We start from the raw sequence: 19,162 nt of genomic DNA, 5'->3' as shown, positions 1-19,162 counted from the left end.
CTTGGCTTCCTAGCTGAGCTAGAATTTGTGGTCGCCACTGACTCCACCGCCATTCCCAAATCTTATACCTACAGTTCAAAACTTTGGGGGAAAGAATAGGGGTCTCTGATATTAAGCTGAGCTTTGAAGCATGAATTTAGCTTTCAGGCTGAAAACTCAGTAGCATGAGATGAGAAACCCCATCTGGGAGAAGTGTTTTTCATTGGACTTTGGAGGTGGCAGAAGTACTTTGGCTTGCTGTGGAGCTGAGCAGTGCACCACTAGGAAGAGAGGGAAAGAGGTCTCATGTGGTACTGCTCAGGAGCCCTCATGGTCTAAAGGTGCCAGCCCTTGTTACAACAAGGGAATGTGGGATGCCTTGAAATAACACACACAAGCCTGTTTTATGAGTCCAGCAACCTCAGCAGTCCCCCCCTTCCCTGCCTGCTAACCCCCTAGCTCGGCTGGGTGTTTGATCTTTGTATGATGAATGGCTAGGCCCATGGGTGAGCAGCTTAGTCACAGTTGGAAATCTTTAAAAGGAAACAAAAATCTTTATTTAACTAGAAAACACCCAAGAACAAGGAGGCATATAGAAATAAATATCAGAACATGACCAAAGTATTATAGAAACTAAGCAGAGAACCAAAAACAAGCACTAACTAGATTTCTCTAGTGGCAGAAAATCTACCTTGGGTAAAAGGGCTAAGGTTCCCTAAAAGTGAGTTTGGTTCCCCTTGCGCACACAGATTCTGTCATGAAGCTTACTGGGTGATCTTGGGCCACTAACATGCTCTCAGCCTAATCTACTTCCTAGGGTTGCACAGATAAAATATGAAAGGGAGAACTATATATGTTGCTGTGAACTCCTCAAAATGTGAAATAAAAAATTGCAAGATGTTAATAAAATAGAACTCTGGCTTTGTTCTGACTGGATATGTTTTCCATTCGCCTTTACCATGGTGAAAATGGCTTGCTTCTCTTTACATAAACTGTGGCTTAAGCTCTGAACTAAATCGGCTACTTGGGACATGAAGTGCTCTCTCTTTTTCCGTCTTCTCCTAGGTGGTGAAGGCATGCAATGAAGGTGTTAGGAAGATGAGCCGTACAGAACAGATGATCAGCATCCAGAAGAAGCTGGAATTTAAGATCAAGGTATAAGTATGGTCTGGCAAATCTATTATAGTGAAAAATTATGTAACTACAGATTGTCCCCATAATTGCCTTATTAAAGTAACTAATACAAATCTCTGCGGAATTACTCCAGTTTAAATTAATCACATTCAATGGGTTTAGACAGAAAAAAATCTGCATAGGATTGTATTGTGAGTTTTGTCCAGATTGAAGAACCCTGCAGTGGTACACTTCCTTTGTGCCACTGCTCAGTTTGCCTAAAACATTGGGTCAACTAGAGGTTATGATGCCCAGGCGTCTGACCTGTGGACACCAATGCCATTTTAACTCCTTGACCTGCTGCTCTGTGGGCATGTTTAGGCATTTTTAAAATGGCTGACTTTGACTTTAAAATGGTATTGGTGTCAATGAGTCAGACCTGTGGACATTGTCATGTCAAGCTTCACCCATTGTTCGCTTAGCTCAACTTTGGTTTGTAGAACCAAGATCATTCAGTATTATATAGTATAATGTAATACATGTTCAAAGTCACTGATTTCCCATGATGACCTTTCTCCCACATGTAAAATTTCACAAAACCCATATGACACTAAGAAAAAAAGTCATTGTACTAAAGAAAAAAGTGTGTGTGTGGGGAATTACTTCCTCAATAATGAAAAGAGAACATATGTATGGCCATCATTAAACTTGTCATTCTGGTACTGAATAAGCCCAGTACTCTAATTGTTATAGTCCTACTGTCCCTTCCTGACCCTGGTGTCCTTTCTGTCATCTTATATTTTATTGCAAGATCCTTTCCAAGGAGTTGTACTTTAGGAGCTACAGCCTCCTAATTTTCTAACAAATTAATACCAACTGCATGCAGGAAAGTGATAACAACTTTAAGGTTATACTTTATTCCTGCTATCTTTTTCAATTCAAAAATCAGTATGATGAATGGCTATAATGATGTGAGCCACTCTGAGCCCAGCCTTGGCTGGGAGAGGGGCAGGGAAGCGGGATATAAGTCTATAAATAAATAAAATAATTAAAGTTCATAATCAGTAGTGCCTTTAATTAGTTTTAATAGATTTAGTGTTGACCTCTGCATGTTCTTTTCTTGAATTTTCCTAACATTCCTTGCCTCCTTTCTGAAGATAATTGAATTTCAATTAGTCTCTTGTGCAGCTCTTCTCCATCCACTATCTCTTCGTGATTTGCAGTTTTTGCAACCTCTGATCCTTGTTCTGCTTACTTGACTTGTCTTTTGTTTCTACAACATCTACTGTTGAGGCCGCTGTTTCACCATTTCACTCTGCTATATTATGTACTTTGGTTCTCATGCTAATTTATCTCTTCCCATCATACTTCTGTGCAGTCTTGGTTTACTTCCCAATTACACCTTCTTTGCTCATGCACTCTCACTTTGTCAAGCTATTATGATGTAAATTTCGTCTGTTCTTTAATTTTTTAAATTATAAACATATTTCCTTTGCCCCCTGCTGTCTCATTAACCAAGTGATCTTATTTTTTTAATGTCATCTTATTCTTCTCCATTTCATCATTTGTACTCTGTTAATTCTTTGTTTGATCCTGATTTTATTTATCTCACATCTTTATCTCCTCATGTTTCTTTTGCATAATTTTCTTCGATAAAGCAACCTTTGCTCATTGGTCAATTCTTTCAGATCATCATCCTCTGTATAGTCCTCTTCCATGGCATCTTGCTTTATTTTCTTCTTTTTAATCTTCTGGCCTTTTCCAAGACCACTATTTGATTTCTTGATACGGTTCTTTTGGGTTTTTACAGCAGAGCACTCCTTTCTTTCTTATTTTTATATGTTCCACTGAATTTTCCTCTACTATGGTTTCTCTGCTTTGAAAAAATCCCCACAAATGTTTGGATTTTATTTTTTGCCAGTTAGAAATCAACTTGAACTTTACTTAATTTTTCATTTTTATCTTGAGTGTCCTCTAATGCTAAGGCATGTCACTATCAACTTCTTAATTTTTCTAAAATTCATTATCCTCTGTAATTTTTAGGCATTATTTTATTATATTGGGATTACTTCAATTTTATCTGTTTATTGATTTCTCATTTCCCGATGTTTGTTTCAATTTTTCATTCAGCTGCTTGACTTCTTTTCTCTGTTTGGAAATATTATATCTTTTATAATTTAATTGGGTACTATTTGTTTTGTATATCTGAGTCATAAATTTTAAAGTATATATAGTTTCTGGCTCCGTTACACTTTCCTGCTTCTTCATATTCTTTTATTCTTGAGATCCTTTCTTTTAAAACTATATACTTTTAAAGCTTGGTTGCATGCCTTTAGCCATTTTTTCTACCTGGGATGTACTAGCTACAGAGATGCAATTGTTAGCTCCTTCCCACCTTTAAAAACAATCTCTTAAAACCTGTTTATTTTGGTTAGCATTCTCTGGCTTATTTTATCATTTCATGGGTCTTGTCACCAGCCTGTCTTCTTTTCCTTTCTATTATTTTAGCTGATAAGATTGTAGAACTTTGGGTAGGGCTGTTTTAGTTTTCAAACCAATTTTGTACAGTACGTAGTTAATTTTAGGTACAATAAATATTGTCTTGTATCAAACAAGAGACTTGAGTACAATAGGCCTCACAGAATGGGCCTTTCGTGTCTTCTGCTGTAGTCCCACTATCCCCCCAAAAGCTGCCCCTGGGGTTCAGGGGGCCTTCAATAACAGTTTCATGCACAATGGGGAGGGGGAAATTGGAAGACGTCACTCCCCTCCATTAGAAGTGTCTTTCTGATGGCAAAAAACAACTATTGGATATAAATCATTACTGGTATTCCTGCCATAGGTTTTGAAATGTGTGTCATAAACTGCACTGATAATTGCAAACACCAAAGGTCTCTCTTTAGTACTGGCTTCAGACTAATTAACATAAGGTGCTAGGTTGCAGTTTTCATTATACTTCTGATGACTGTTTTATCTCCTTCACTAGTCTGTTCCCATCATCTCTCACTCCCGTTGGGTGCTAAAGCAGGGGGATCTACAGCAGATGAACGGGCCCAAAACATCACGTACCCTCCGGTCAAAGAAACTCTTCCGAGAAATTTACTTGTTCCTCTTCAATGATTTGCTAGTGCTCTGCAGGCAAATTCCTGGGTGAGTTTGAAACAGAGAGAGAACAATTATGCATCCTAATCTGTGAGTTCAGGCTGCAAAATTCTCTGTGGTGTGTGTATAGGTGTCAATACATGTCTGTGACAGTTTCTGAAGATACATGGATATGTGAATATTCAGCTTTCAGTTTATTAGCTGAGTATATCAATATATTGCAAACCTAGCAGTAAGCAAAGGCTCTGCAAACAATTAAGTACCACTTTAAGTACCTTTGTATCTCCCAACCTTCTTAAACTGAATTTTTAAAATTGGGAATTCTCCATTCCTGAATAGCATGGTGAGGACTGGAGTTAGGATGAGGAGGGATGACTCATAGGTTGTGAAAGGAGAGATGGTTGATTTACTAGAAGTCATGGAAGAACAACTGCAGGTAATTTTGTAGGGGAGGGAGGAATAGCTCTGTGAAATGTATATTTACCTGCAGGGTCATGAAAACAGCATGTGGAAGTCCAAAGAAGCAAACTTGTTTCCACACTTCTGATCCTTTGTCCTATGTGCAAGCTACACATTACGCGGCAGAGCATTTGTAGAAAAAACAAAATAAAAGGCCCTTCGCTGGTGCAAGACGTCCTTGTGAGAAGGTGATTTGCATTGGAGAAGAGCGTGGACAGAAGGGAGTGCCTATCCCTTCATTGCCCTGCTAGTCACTTTCCCATCTCTACCATGGCTTTTTCCTTGTGGGGTCCCAGACCCATGTTAGCAAAGTACAAGTTGGAAGACTGGTGGAAATAAAAACAGCATGGGTGGGAGATGTTTCTGGGGGAAAACAATTGGAAAGATCCTTCTTTACCTTCTCAAGAGGTGAAATACCCCTTTCCGCAAAGCATTTTGCAATAGAGAAAAGAGTAAGAACCATCAGGGCTGTGTAATACTCAGCTACTTTTAAAACATTTGACATTAAATATAACAGTATGAAAATGTTTCCTTACAATAAAATAAATGTAGTTTTTCCTGTAGATACCAAGCTTTACAGTGTCAAGAGAGGCATGATGTTGAAATAAGAATCGTGTTTTAACTGATCAGTTGGAGGAGCCCCCCGCATACTGGTGCTGTCATGCACCAGGGATTCACTTCATGTACCTAGTTTCCCAACCTCAAATCCTACCCCCACCCCCACCCCCCACACAGTGCTAATCGTTGTCCTAGGGAAAAACATAAAGGTTGCTCGTAGGTTTCCCTCCAGCTAGGAAAACAGCAACTCTGGAATGGATTTGAGATTTTATTTTATTTAAAATATTTGTCTCCATTCAACTTAGGGTCCCCAGGGTAGCAAACAATAAAAACATTAAAATAAAATTTTAAACACACACACACACATATATAAAACAGTTATTAAGACAGTCATATGAACAGGAAGGAGAGTCAGTGGTGCCAGAGGAAAGAGTTAAAATCCTGCACTGTGGTTTCAGTCCAAATTAGGATCTCCTGTGGTTGGGTACTTAGCAATAAAAGCACACTGGAGAAAGCCCCTTCATATAGACCTTCCAGAATCTTGCTGTGTTTGACCTAAATGCTTCTATCCTCCAGAGGATCTCTCTGAATACATAAAAGTATTCTGTCTGCTTCTGTGTCACACTTTGCAAGTCATACCTCAACTATGCATCTTTTCTGTTACAGCGACAAATACCAGGTGTTTGATTCTGCTCCCCGAGGGCTTCTTCGAGTGGAGGAGCTGGAGGACCAGGGACAGAGCTTGGCCAATGTCTTCATCCTGAGGCTGCTGGAAAACGCAGATGACCGTGAAGTCAGCTATATGCTAAAAGCATCATCCCAGTGAGTACAGCCATGCCCTTGCCTTAGATGCTTCCTTGCTGAGTGTCCTAACAGCTGCATCAGGAAGGAGATGAAAGTTCTCTGAAGATCGCTCTCTAGGTACAGTTTTCTAGCGCATTGTGAAATGTTCACTCGGGGATCTGGTAAGGCCATCCTTTGGGTATGCTTACAGATCAATTTCTGCCTAGCTTTACCTCCCCCTCTGTGGTAATTAGAAGTTTAGTCATATAAACAAGTACTCAAACAGGTAATGCTACTTGTTGCTAAACAAACATTGGGAACAGATTTCAAGTCAATCACGATTCATCTCTTGAAATGTAGTGCTTTCTCCATGCAGACCAAAGTAAAATCAACCAGACTTTCTCCCTTCAGTATTGTAGTGGGAAATACAGTCTACCTTGAAATGAGAACACTGCGTGTGTTAAACAGTGTTCCGTAAGCAGGATCCTTCATTCCAGCGCACCACTTGACTGGAATGACCTTCCAGTAATGATCGGTATTCATTATACAGTTAGACAGGCGGATGGCTTCTGCTAAATACCATAATTCTCTTCCACATTCTTTAAGCTTTTTCAATGGACAGTGACGTTACACTGGAACTGGAAGACATTAAGCTCTGAGGGAGGAGGGCCTTACTAGGAAGTCCCTCCCCAGCCCCCACTTGTCAGAAGCAGCTGCAAGGAGTGAATAAGCCTGTGTATGTCCCAGTCTATAAAGGAAGCCAAGGCCCTCAGTTTGCAAGATCTGAGCAAGGCTGTTAAGGATAGGACACTTTGGAGGACATTGATATGACTTGATGGCACTTAACACACACATGTCCCAGTCACAAATGAACACCAGAGAGGGAACACGGTTGTTGGAGAGCTCTTCTTCCCTCACAGATTGACCCACAAAGGAGGATTGTCCTCCTTTGTTCAGAATGATCCAGATTCCATGGCTTATCATCTGACTGAACGTCTTCACTGTTTTAGTATGGTTAGGATACAGTAGGGTGTAAGTGTGTGTGAGTGAGAGAGAGCCAGCATAGCATAGTGGTTAGAATGTTAGACTAGCATCTGGGAGACACAGCTTCGAATTCCTACTCTGCCATGAAAATTTGCTGAGTGATCTTTGGCCAGTCACATATTCTCAGCCTAACCTACCTCACAGGGTTGTTAATATGATGATAAATTATGGCAAGGGAAACAATTTTGTAAGCTACTTTTGATCCCCATTGGGGAGAAAAGTGGGATATAAATATATATATATAGAGGCCAGACTTCATCTTGATCTCCCATAGGACCAAAACAACAGAACTATAACTCTTTTACTCAACCTATGTACAAGGCTTTAGAGAGGCAGTGGCTGAACATCATACAGCATATGTAACAAACAGGTGCCACTATGTATTTATCTTAATTTCATCACAGACAATGAAGAGAAGCCTAAAAAAACCTAGAGAAACCTTTATATTGATGTAAACATGAGACACTTTCTTATGGCCAGAGGTATGAGTGAAGATGTATAGAATGAAGGGATCATTTAGACTATTTGCTCATGTGTGTGCTGCAGGCCATTAAGTCACTTCCGACTTACAGTGACCCTATGAATGAATAACCTCCAAAACATGCTATCATTAATAGACTTACCGGTAATCAGATCTTGCAAACTGAAGGCTGTGGCTTCCTTTATTGAGTCAGTTCATCTCATGTTGGGTCTTTCTCTTTTCCTGCTGCCCTCAACTTTTCCTAGCATTATTGTCTTTTCTGGTGCGTCCTTTGTCGTCTTGATGTTCAGCTGTAATCCTGCTTTGGCCTTTTCTGCTTCAACCTTCATCAGGAGTCATTTCAAGTGTTCACTGTTTTCTGCCAGGAATGTGGTGTCATCTGCACATCTCAAATTGTTAACGTTCCTTCCACCAATTTTCACTCCACCTTCATTGAAATCTAATCCATTTGTCCTTATGATATATTCTGCATATGGATAGAACAGATAGGGAGATAAAATGCATCATTGTCTGACATCTTTGCCAACTGGAAACCATTCTGTTTCTCCATATTCTGTCTTAACAGTAGCCTCTTGTCCAGAATATAGTTTGTGCATCAAAACAGTCAGATGCTGTGGCACACCCATTTATTTTAAAACCAACCATAGCTTTTCAAGATTCACACAGACAAAAGCTTTGCTGTAATCTATGAAACACAAGCTGATTTTCTTCTGAAATTCTCTTGTATGCTCCAGTAATCAACATAAATTTTCAATATGATCTCTTCCTTTTCTGAATCTAGTTTAAACATCTGACATTTCTTTCCACAGTCTTTGTTACAATATTTCAAGCATCACTTCACTTGCATGAGAAATTAATGTGATTGTCTGATAGTTGCTGCAGTCTTTGATGTCTCCTTTTTTTGGAATTGGAATGTAGATTGAGTTTTTCCAGTCCATGGGCCATTGCTTTGTTTTCCATATTTGTTGGCATATTCTTGTTAAGATTTTGATGGACTCTGTTTATGTGGCTTGAAATAGCTTTATTGATACCCCATCTACTCCTGGTAATTTGTTTCTCCCAATTACTTTCAGTGCACTTTCACGTCACTTTCTAAAATTGCCAGTTCTTCAAAAGAGTCTTCTTTGAAGGAATCTGTCATCCTTTCATCTCTTCTGTATAGTTCTTCAGTGAGTTGTTCCCCCCTTTTCTGTATTTTGTCCTGTTCTGTTAACGTATGTCTGTGTTGATCTTTCAGCACCCCTAGCCACGGTTTAAATTTTTCTTTGGTTTCTTGGATCTTGTGAGCAGATCTCTGAGTCTTGTTCTTCCTTTTTGTGTTGTTCTGTTCTATTTCTTTACACTGGTTATTATAATAGTTCTTTTCGTCTCTATGCAAGTTGCTGGAATGCTGCATTTAGACTTCTGATTTTCTTTCTGTCCACTTTTATTTTTGCTTCTGGTCTATCTTCAGCAATTTTAAGAGTTTATTCAGTCATCCATCAAAGGTTTACATTTCTTTTGTCTACAGGAATAATCTTTGTGCATTATTCCTTGATAATATCTCTAGTTTCAACCCATGGTTCTTCCAGTTCATGTTCACTTGATAACACACATCTGTTCATCACATGAACAAAACGGAATACTTCTTTACACAATGAGAGATTAAAATGTGGAATTTGCAACCAGAGGATGTAGAGATGGCCAGAGGCACAGACAGCTTTAAAAGGGGATTAGATAGACTCCTGGAGGATAGATCTATCAGTGGCTACTAGCCATGGTGACTAAAGGGAACCTCCACTTTCAGAGGCAGTCAATCTCTGAATACCAGTGCCAGGAAACAACATCAGGGGAAGGCCTCAGCCTCTATACCCTGTGGTTGGACCATGAGAGGTACTGGTTGGCCACTGTGTGAGACAGGATGCTGGACTAGATGGCCTACGGGTCTGATCCAGGAGGGCTCTTTGGATATGGCCCATTCACATACTATCAGAACCCTTCTAATTCCACTGAGATCAATGGGTTTAGAAGGGTGTAACTCTGCTTAAGATGCACTGTGTATCTTCATATGCATGAAGTCACAGGGATCACTTTGGAGCCTCCCAATAACTGCTCAACATTAAATGAAAACTGGCTTATAATTCTTAGGGCATCTTCTCAATTCACTTTTTCATATGATGCCATTAAAGTACAGTCTGCATAATCAGACTGTTATATAAGGTTGTTTCCTTTTTCTGTATCCATCATGTCTAATTTTTGTATTACGTACATGATTAATGTGGTTCCCACTATAGTTCAAATTATTCTTCTTTTAAGTGCTGGCCTGCTTTAAAGATTGCTTGTTTGTGCACAGTAAATACAGTCTCCTGTGACAACTGGATTTTTTTCTTCCTACCTACCACTGACAATGAAAGACCAGTTCTATTCAGAGTTTTCTTGTAGGTTGAAGCCATGTAAACAGCACATTAACACCACCTAGTGGTAATGTGAAAGAATTGCCACAACTTCAGCACAATATAACTAAAATTAAATTAAGACAGCATCCAGTGACAGGGTGCAGGGAAGCACCCACAGTCAGTGGTATACGATTAAATAAATGTCCAGACCATAGCCCAGATAATCAAATACAGCCCATGAAAATTGATGGTAAATAAGTAAGCAATGAGATCTGCCACATTTCCCCCATACTTCCTAAGGCCTTCTCCTGCAAATGTGCAAGTTTGGATTCCATGAACAGAGTGAATTCACTGAATTGCTTCTCCCCCAATTCCTGCTCCCCCCACCCCTGATCATCTTGAGGGTCAGAATGTGGTATTGGGGTGGCTGCAAGAAGCTGGGGAGAGTTGGCAGAAAACCACATATACACTCTTGTACAAGCTCAGTTTAGAGAAGCATTTGTATACAAGGAGAAAATAATTATTTTTGCTGATTTTCACATTAGCTGTAGCCCATGTGGCACATCCCACCCAAGGGTCTCCCTCATAGATAGCCTGGGTGGGGTATATGGAGAAGATACTCTGTGGATTCTTTCTGTTCATAGTTCATAGGATCTACTCCAGTGGTTTTTATACAGATAATTTCCATTGCAGTTTTCCAACATGCATGTAGGTTAAAATGTCTGTTGTAGGAACTATAAGTCTGCAAACTTGCCATTAATGTATGTGTGTGTGTAAAGTGCCTTCAAGTCGCAGCCGACTTATGGCGACCCCTTTTGGGGTTTTCATGGCAGGAGACTAACAGAGGTGGTTTGCCAGTGCCTTCCTCTGCACAGCAACCCTGGTATTCCTTGGTGGTCTCCCATCCAAATACTAACCAGGGCCTACCCTGCTTAGCTTCTGAGATCTGACGAGATCAGGCTAGCCTGGGTCATCCAGGTCAGGGCCATTAATGTATACATGTGCCGTTTTCAATAATGGTACCACATTTTACGTTCTGAAATCTATTAAACAACAAATCAGTTCTGCCCTTGGATGGGGCCATCCAGTTGTCATCCAATGATTTGTAGGGTGTTAAGTATGCTAGGTGTGTGGTACCAGTACCTATACTGATCGCATTACTCAAAGAATGAGGACAGCACAGGTATCAGTAGCTGAAATAAGTCCAAGCCCAGGGGCTGTTGTGCAAAACCCCACAGAGCTCATAGTTGTGTGTCTTTTACCCACTGGCATTTCCAGCACTTATGCATTCTGTGCTAAATCATGCACTGAGTAGTATGGTATGATACCATCTGTGTGCCAAATTATCTCTGCTGCTAATGTTCTGTTAAGTATATTGAGAAAGGTTTGTCCTCAGTGTTATAGTCCAAAAACAATTTTAACAGAAACTTTCTTCAGTTATGTGTGTAATATTTATATCTGAGAAGTGGGGCCCCATAACAAAATGTCCCAGAGAGGGAGGATGGCAAGGCAAACAGGATTTCCCTTTCCCCCATCTCACCCTCCTACACTTTGGCAGAGCCTCCCCAGGGCTGGCTGTGGGACAGCCACAGCCTTGAGCCAGGAAGCGCCCTGCTCAAACAAACACACAGCAACCGCAGCTGTCCACCAGCCCACATGACGCGTTAAGGGGGCCAAAGCAGGTGTGTTTGAGTTTGTACCAGTCTTTTGGCACTGAGCTATTGTGAGGGGTTGTCTGTAGCTCTGGAGATTAGCTGAAGGCTTGCCCCTTCATGCTCTCCTCTGCACAGCTTGCATTTCCAGGTTATTATTGCAGAGAAATGGGACAGTAAAGCTTTGGAAAAGTTTGTTTTTTTCTTATTAACTGTCCGGTAGGCACACTTTTTGAGGGGAAAGGGAAATGTGAAGACTTCTTGAAGTGTGAGCAAACAAGGAATAGTAGAAAGAGAAGGAAAGCAAGAAAGGGTGTGGCTGCAGCAGGTTCTTGCAGAAATGGCTGCCTGCAGGGAAGTAGATTTATAAATGAGTGGATATCTCTCTCTTGCCCCCCTTGCCTCTCAAATTTTTCTGTCAAAAGGCTGGATTCTCTGTGTTGGTTGCCACAGATTTGCCACAGACACCTTATTCTCTTATCTTATGCATCAACCACCGAGTGTTAGCAGATGAGTCAGAAGCCACAAACGCCCATGGAGTTCAACTGCTCACAATGCAGAAGAGTGCACAAGGAGGGGAGGAGCAGCCAGACTGGGGCAAAGGAAATACTTGGGGGGAGGAAGAAAAAGAGTAAATGAAATTGATCTGTATATATGCTATTATCATTGAAGGGTATAGAAAAGAAATCCATGAGCCCTCCTGACACAGACAGGAGAGTGTGGCATCAGCAAAAAAATAAACATCGGGGTGGTAGGCCCATCTTGTGAAAAGATTTTTAAGAGCTGCTCTGCTGCATGAAAGACGATTGGTGCACTCATTTTCTCTCTCCTTTTTTTCTCCCCCCCCCCCCATGCAGAAGTGAGATGAAGCGTTGGATGATTTTGCTGGCTCCAAATCGACGAACCAAATTTGTTTCCTTTACATCCAGGCTCATGGGTAAGGAGGGAAAGGGGAAAAGGTTGGACAGTGAGAAGCTGCCATGAGTCCTTATCCAAATACCATGCCCCTTCTCTTTGTGTTTTGGCGTCTAGCAATGTCAGCTCAGGGATGCAAAGGCAGGTCAGATTGTATTTTACTCAGGGATGCAAAGGCAGGTCAGATTGTATTTTACTCAGCTAGCACTGCTGGTTGAGACTGAATTTAAAGTTCAGTTTTAAATTGTCCTCTACCTATAAAGGATGGTTCAGAAAAAAATTACCAAACTTACTTTGTCTCTCCCATCCAATTTAAATGACTTTGTCAGTCAATTTCAAGCTTTGGGCCAGGCTTTCCAGAATTGCTGCTCAGTTTGTCTACTCCCCATTCACCCCTATCCCACTAGATCCATCACCAGTATGATTCCATATCTTTATATCCACCTGTATGTCTTCTTCCATGAGATCTTTGTTCATTTCCTGATGTTCATTTGGCCATGTTGCCTTTATGGACATGCCTACCCCATAGTCAGCTTCTACAATGAGATCACAAGCTCTTGAATGGAAGTTGTCTCAGGTGAGCAGTCACATGTGCACAAGTGGAAGGCTGTGTGCTTAGAGCAGTGGTTCCCAACCCTGCGGGTCACGAAGTGTTTTCTGGGGGGTCGTCGCTGGTCGCTTTTTCTTTCCTGCCCGCCTTCCAGCAGCTGGGCGCGACCTCCTAAAGGCGGGGGGCCACTGGCCTCCCGCTGGCCTCCCGGCTCCCCTCCTCCTCCGCCGCCTCTCCTTCCCCAGGTCCAAGGCCCCAGCGCCTCCATCGCCGCTCAGCCTCGGCAGCCCGGCGGCGGCCCCTCCTCCTCCTCCTCTTCCACACAGCCAAGCAGGCAGTTTCTTCCCCTCCCTCCTCTTCCTTCCCCAATCTGCCCCTTCCCTTCCTGCCGCTGGGATCGCAGGAGGGAGTAGGCGGGGATGGGAGATGACTTCTCTTCTTCCCCCCTTTTTTCTCCTCCTCCTCCTGCTTTCCTTCCCCGGCTCCTGGGAGGATAGAGTCTTATTTGGGGGGCTTCCTAGAGGCACCTGGTTTGGCCCCTGTGTGAACAGACGGCTGGACTCGATGGGCCTTGGTCTGATCCAGCCGGGCCTTTTCTTATGTTCTTAGGATCTCCTGCGGCAGCGACCTTGCTTTGCCTCTCCTTCCGGGGGGGGGTGGGGGAGAAACAACAAGGCCAGGAGGTTGAAGAAAACAAAACAGGCAATAATAGGGAGGGAGACTAAAAGGCGACTGCAGCATGGTCGCTATTCTGGCCTTCCGGTGTGCCTTTCTTTTGGGCGGCCTGAAAGGTTTGAGAAAAAACGTAAATATTCAGAAGACTATCTAAAATTTGGCTTTACCACCTTGATCAGCAATGGCATAGAGAAGCCACAATGCGTTTTGTGCAATGTTGTTCTCAGTGCTGAATCTATGAAACCTTCAAAACTCAAACGTCACTTAGAGACAAAACACTCAGCCGCGAATTTTGAAGCTGGTTACCAAGATGCAAGCACAACCATTGCATTAAATATTAATTATTTATTTAATGACATTAGTTAATTAAATATTACGTTGGAATTATATTCTGAAAAATCTATTTTTAATGTGTTTTCTTTATTCTATTGAAAATGTCATTTTATGGCTTTATGCAAATGTGGCGGGGGTCGCAGGTTACTTGGCAATTGTAAAAGGGGGTCGCGAATCGAAAAAGGTTGGGAACCACTGGCTTAGAGAGAACCACACTGACTTCCAACAACAAGCACAGCTTTGGTCCACTGCCCTACCTATAACAAACATGTGCTCTGTAAAGTCACCATATGAATAAATATTTACAAAGCTTCTGGGATGAATAAGCCAAGAACACTGAAATGACGTTCCCAACAAGGGTGTTGCACTAAGGCCGTAACAAAGAGGAATTTGGACACACTTTGTTTATATAAATGAATAGCCAATTTTATCACAGCAACCAGCCAGTTCATCACTACATTTGCTGAAATGATGAAGGCTGCAATCCTGTGCATATTTACCATTGAGTAAGTCCCATAGTGCCCTGACCTGGATGGACCAGGCTAGCTTAATCTCGTCAGATCTCGGAAGCTAATCAGGGTCAGCCCTGCTTAGTATTTGGATGGGAAACCACCAAGGAATACCAGGGTTGCTATGCAGCAGAAGGCAATGGCAAATCACCTCTGTTAGTCTCTTGCCTTGAAAACCCCATAAGTCGGCTGTGACTTGACAGTTTACACACACACGTCCCATAGTATTCTACTTCTGAGTGTATCTGCATAGAAATATGTTCCTTTTACCCTTTTCTGCTTTTTCCAAGTTTCTAGTGTGCCCCCTTTGTAGGTACAGTCATCCTAGCAACAGAAGTTCATCAAGGCTTAGGCTGCAGATCAGATCACATACTATTTGAGGCTCAGTGTGGCAATAGACCTGGTCACTCTGCACTGGAATAATTTTTGTGTGTTTTCATAGAGTTGGAGTCTCATCTAACACTTCCTTATGCCCCACTTACTTTATAGCATTCACAAAGCATTGGCCTCTGCCTTAACCGTTTTTCTCCCCTTTGGCAGATTGTCCCCAAATACAGTGTGTCCATCCTTATGTGGCTCAGCAGCCAGATGAGCTGTCTCTGGAACTGGCTGATGTATTGAACATCCTGGAAAAGACAGACGACGGTAAGTACTGGTGGTCTTGGAGCCCCTACAGTAGTCTTTTATCCATAGGCAAGGTGGTTTTAACACAGAAATGTATATCCAGTATTTATAATGGAGGAGCAGGGTTATTTATGAAGAATAATCCAGTGACTTTCAAATAGTGGAATGTGGCCTTTTCATCAGATTACTTAAGGAAATGATACAGGCATGTGTTTGTTTTCTTCATAATCCATCTACAGAAAAATTAGTTTCAAGGCATGCTAGTTCCCGTGAAGCGGAATACACCCCCCTGAATTGTAATAGCTTATTTACACTTAAAAGCAGCAGGCAGCCCAGTAAATTAAAGAGGCCTGCAATTTAGACTTGTGCTTTTTTAAAAAAATGACTTCATTGTACTAATGACTTGCATCACTATATGTCTCCCCGCCCCCTTTATGCAGGTTGGATATATGGGGAGCGTTTGCATGATCAAGAAAGAGGTTGGTTCCCCAGTTCTATGGGTGAGGAAATCCTGAATCCCAAGATACGATCCCAGAACCTGAAGGAGTGTTTCCGGGTGCATAAGACGGATGACAGCCAGCGAAGAAAGATGGGCAGCAGAAACAAACAATGATTATTGCACACACGTTTCTGTTCTGCTTTAGAAGCAATTTATGGCAGAGGCTGAGGCAATGGGGATTCATTAACTGGGAGGCAGTACAGGATACTCGCATCTCCTTTCACCTCCAAGTCAGCAGGCTTCTTTGCTCACTTGATACCCTGTGGATGATACTTCTGAAGAGGAGGTATGGCTATCCTGTACCTGTACAGATCTAGGAGCAGTCTTAAAATGTATTTCCAAACGTCCTGCCAACTGTACACATTTCTTGACTCTGCGTTGTGAGGAAACCTTGAACACTAAATTACTGGAAAATACAACTATGTTCAGGCCCAGAAGGTTTCCAGCTTGATTCTTCAACAATGGAACCACAAAGTACAGCATCTGATTTCCACCACCACCCCTCAATTGTAAAGATAGAACTGGAGAGTTTAGGAGCTCAGTATATTTGAAAGGATGTAAACTGACGGCATCCTCACTGGAATCTATATTCAGGAAGCTCCTCCTTAGGAAACAAGTTTGGACTACCTGCAAGGCACACCTCTCTCCTGTGATTTCAGCAGTGGAAGAAAGACTCCCCATGAATGCCCAGTTTGCAGAAAGCAATACCAAATCAGGAAAGCTACCTTATTTCAGAGTCAGAGTTGAGCAGCAAGACTGGACACTCAAGATGTAATCCTTAGGAGTTTTCAGCCCTGTTGCTCATTGTTTGGCTAATTCTGGGTATGCCTAGCCTAGAATGTTATTTCCTGTAGGAATCATCCATCTCTTGTGTGTGGAATTACTAACTGCCTGTAAGTATCAAAATAAATACACACCCCTGCCCCCACAACAGTTCATGAATATACAAACATGTTGCAAGATGGAGGCAGTGCAGGTAGCACATATTTAGGATTTCCTCTGCCCTGAACAAATGCAACATGGAATAGTTTAAGCAAGAAGCTTAAATGGTTCCCTATAAATAGATTTTACTTCTAGGGTCTGTTCTAAATGCTTAGAAATTACTCACCTTGGAAAACAAAGACAACATTCTAACAGATGTTATGTCTGGACAGTCTTCTGTGGCCTGCAAAGTTCTGTATAACCTATTACCTTTCCATGATGTACATATAGACTCTGATCACAGTATTTTAAAGAATATTTCTGACATAGCTCTGAACAAAATGCATCTTTCACTACAAGAGGATTATACTCAGATGATGGAGCAATGCTTATGCAAAGAGAAACTGGGCTAGGCAAAAAGAGTCTTGAGGCAGAAGATGACACACTTTTTGTCTTTAAACGATGTACTAAAGCAATAGGAAGGCCTCCTGAGAATTAGCTGTGCACTCTGAGCTAAATAGCTGTGTACATGAACTCTGTGAATAGCACTTCCAAGTTGGTGTATATAGGAAAGCCTTCAAAAGCCAAGAGGAACAAGAAAGTATTTCTTCCTTTAGTGTAATCAGGAGCTTCTGAAAGAAAAAACAGAACTTTACTAAAGGCAAATACAACAGTGAGATCAACAGAAGATTGTAAAAGCACTTTGCATATTTATAAAAAAGTGTTACATAAATAACTGACAATAAGAAGTGATTATTTAGCTGCTGTACTCCGATGAGATCTTCATTGAAATGCCCTTCCACAGAAAAACTGAGGGATCGTGTACATTGCAGTTCTAACATGACCATCAGTTCACAAACGAAACAGCCATACCAAGTCATCCCAGTAGTCCTGCGGTGACAGCAATTCTCCTGGGTCTTATGCAGCCTCGCCTAGCCTTTCTGCCAGAGATCCCTTTAGATGGAGATGAACTCAAGATCTGCATACAATGCCTTTGAATCTGATTTTAATTGGTAGACTGCCTTTTATCCAAAATTAGACCCTTAAAGCAGCTTTTATCAATATAAATCCAGAGTAACGAATGTGCTATAGCAACTGAAGAAAATACCTTGCCCAGACATTGACTTGATGAAGGAAAAAAATAAATGTATCTGGTGTATAATAGTTTTTTTCTGTACTACAAAACGCATATAGGAGAGAAAACAGGATGTAAAAAGCAGTGCATTTGGTCCACATAAAATAGCCAAATACAGGTTTAACCTGGATGTTCATCTTCACACATTTTTGTGCCTTGTTAAATTTTATCAGGAACACAGGTCTGTTTCAGAGAGGCATGCCTAGAAATATCCAAACAATTTCTGATGTGGGTATTGGTGGGAGTGGTGGGAGTTAACTCAGGGCCTCAAACTGCTTTCAGCAATCGCTTACAACTCCATTTAAAACCAAAATCAGGAAATTTAGCAACAGAAGGCAATCTGGCTATCGTATTCCAGCTCAATTGAGCCTTCTACAGTTATCAACAGTTATTGCAAACACTGATTAACTAAGGCAGTAGCACAACCTTACAACATGGAAATCAGATTTTTACAAATGATACTGTAAACATAATTTAACACACACACACCCAGCACAGTACCTGATGAAATTGTTTAGGCATAAGGTAATGTAGTGGCTGAATTATGGAAAGGGGAAGAACACCCCTGCACTTCACCAAGCCTCATTCATACCTGCTACAACACAACAGAAGCTCTCAGAATTACTCAAAGCTGGAAGTCACTTTGTTGTAATTTTTAGACTGCCGAGTTGTTGCAAAGGTACACAATGAACAGTTAATTTCTTCACCTGCCACAGTCAGGTGGTTCAATGTGTTTTTTTGGTCAGAACTCTACGTGCCACGAATCACAGGCCTGAATGGAACGGGGCAGGGAAGAGTCAGACCTTGTTAGAAAAGCATAACTGACTGAATGATTAAAAATCCCAATTTATCCAGAGGGCAGCCCCCACCCATCCACCCACCACCACAGGCATTCCACAGAATATACTATAGATTTAGTTCTATCATGTAAGAACTGTTCTGTTTGGGCTCAGTCTGCTTCCCACGTTCAGACCTAAGTATTTGCCTCTTCAAATTCAGCTGCTGCCCTGTCAGAGGCCTCAAATGCCCTGGGGTGAATTTTAACGCTTCAGAAACACAAGCCAAGTTTTACATGGGTGCTTAGTCCTGAGTAGGCTCTTAATGCTACTGCGCATTTATGTCTAGATTACGTAACTTGAAATACCTGGTTAACACAAACAGCAGTAGAACACTAATAAAACCTATGGAGATGGCTTTTAAAACTCAGTATCGTAGCACTATATAGTAGCAACTCATTGGTAGGCAACATCTTAAACAAGCCAAGGCAAACATATTTTAGACAAAAAGGATCATTTAATTAAAACAACATAAAAGTTGGCATTCCAAAAATAAATACACATTAATGTTCCCTACCACAATGTCAAATGCTGCAGAAGCTGCAAATTGAGCAGCTGGTTAGAGTTGAAGTCCAGATGAAGTGTCCCATTCTCTGATACTGCGTTGGGGCTTATGTGT

At 41.4% G+C, this 19,162-nt stretch overlaps 1 protein-coding gene across 1 annotated transcript in view; it reads left to right on the top strand.

Annotated features, from left to right (window-relative positions):
- Positions 1 to 15,846, top strand: part of NGEF (neuronal guanine nucleotide exchange factor) — a 44,155-nt gene extending 28,309 nt beyond the window's left edge. Inside the window, exons 8-13 of the mRNA XM_056849625.1 lie at positions 1,045 to 1,134; positions 4,079 to 4,242; positions 5,878 to 6,033; positions 12,404 to 12,483; positions 15,069 to 15,173; positions 15,593 to 15,846. Coding sequence (XP_056705603.1) covers positions 1,045 to 1,134; positions 4,079 to 4,242; positions 5,878 to 6,033; positions 12,404 to 12,483; positions 15,069 to 15,173; positions 15,593 to 15,765 — 768 coding nt within the window. The 3' untranslated portion in view covers positions 15,766 to 15,846. The remainder of the gene's footprint in view (positions 1 to 1,044; positions 1,135 to 4,078; positions 4,243 to 5,877; positions 6,034 to 12,403; positions 12,484 to 15,068; positions 15,174 to 15,592) is intronic.
- The last annotated feature ends 3,316 nt before the right edge of the window (positions 15,847 to 19,162 follow it).

The sequence above is a fragment of the Euleptes europaea genome, chromosome 5 (genome assembly GCF_029931775.1).
Source record: "Euleptes europaea isolate rEulEur1 chromosome 5, rEulEur1.hap1, whole genome shotgun sequence".
Classification (NCBI taxonomy): domain Eukaryota; kingdom Metazoa; phylum Chordata; class Lepidosauria; order Squamata; family Sphaerodactylidae; genus Euleptes; species Euleptes europaea.
The sequence above is the reverse complement of the archived record's forward strand: the minus strand, read 5'-3'. Positions and strand labels throughout refer to the sequence as shown.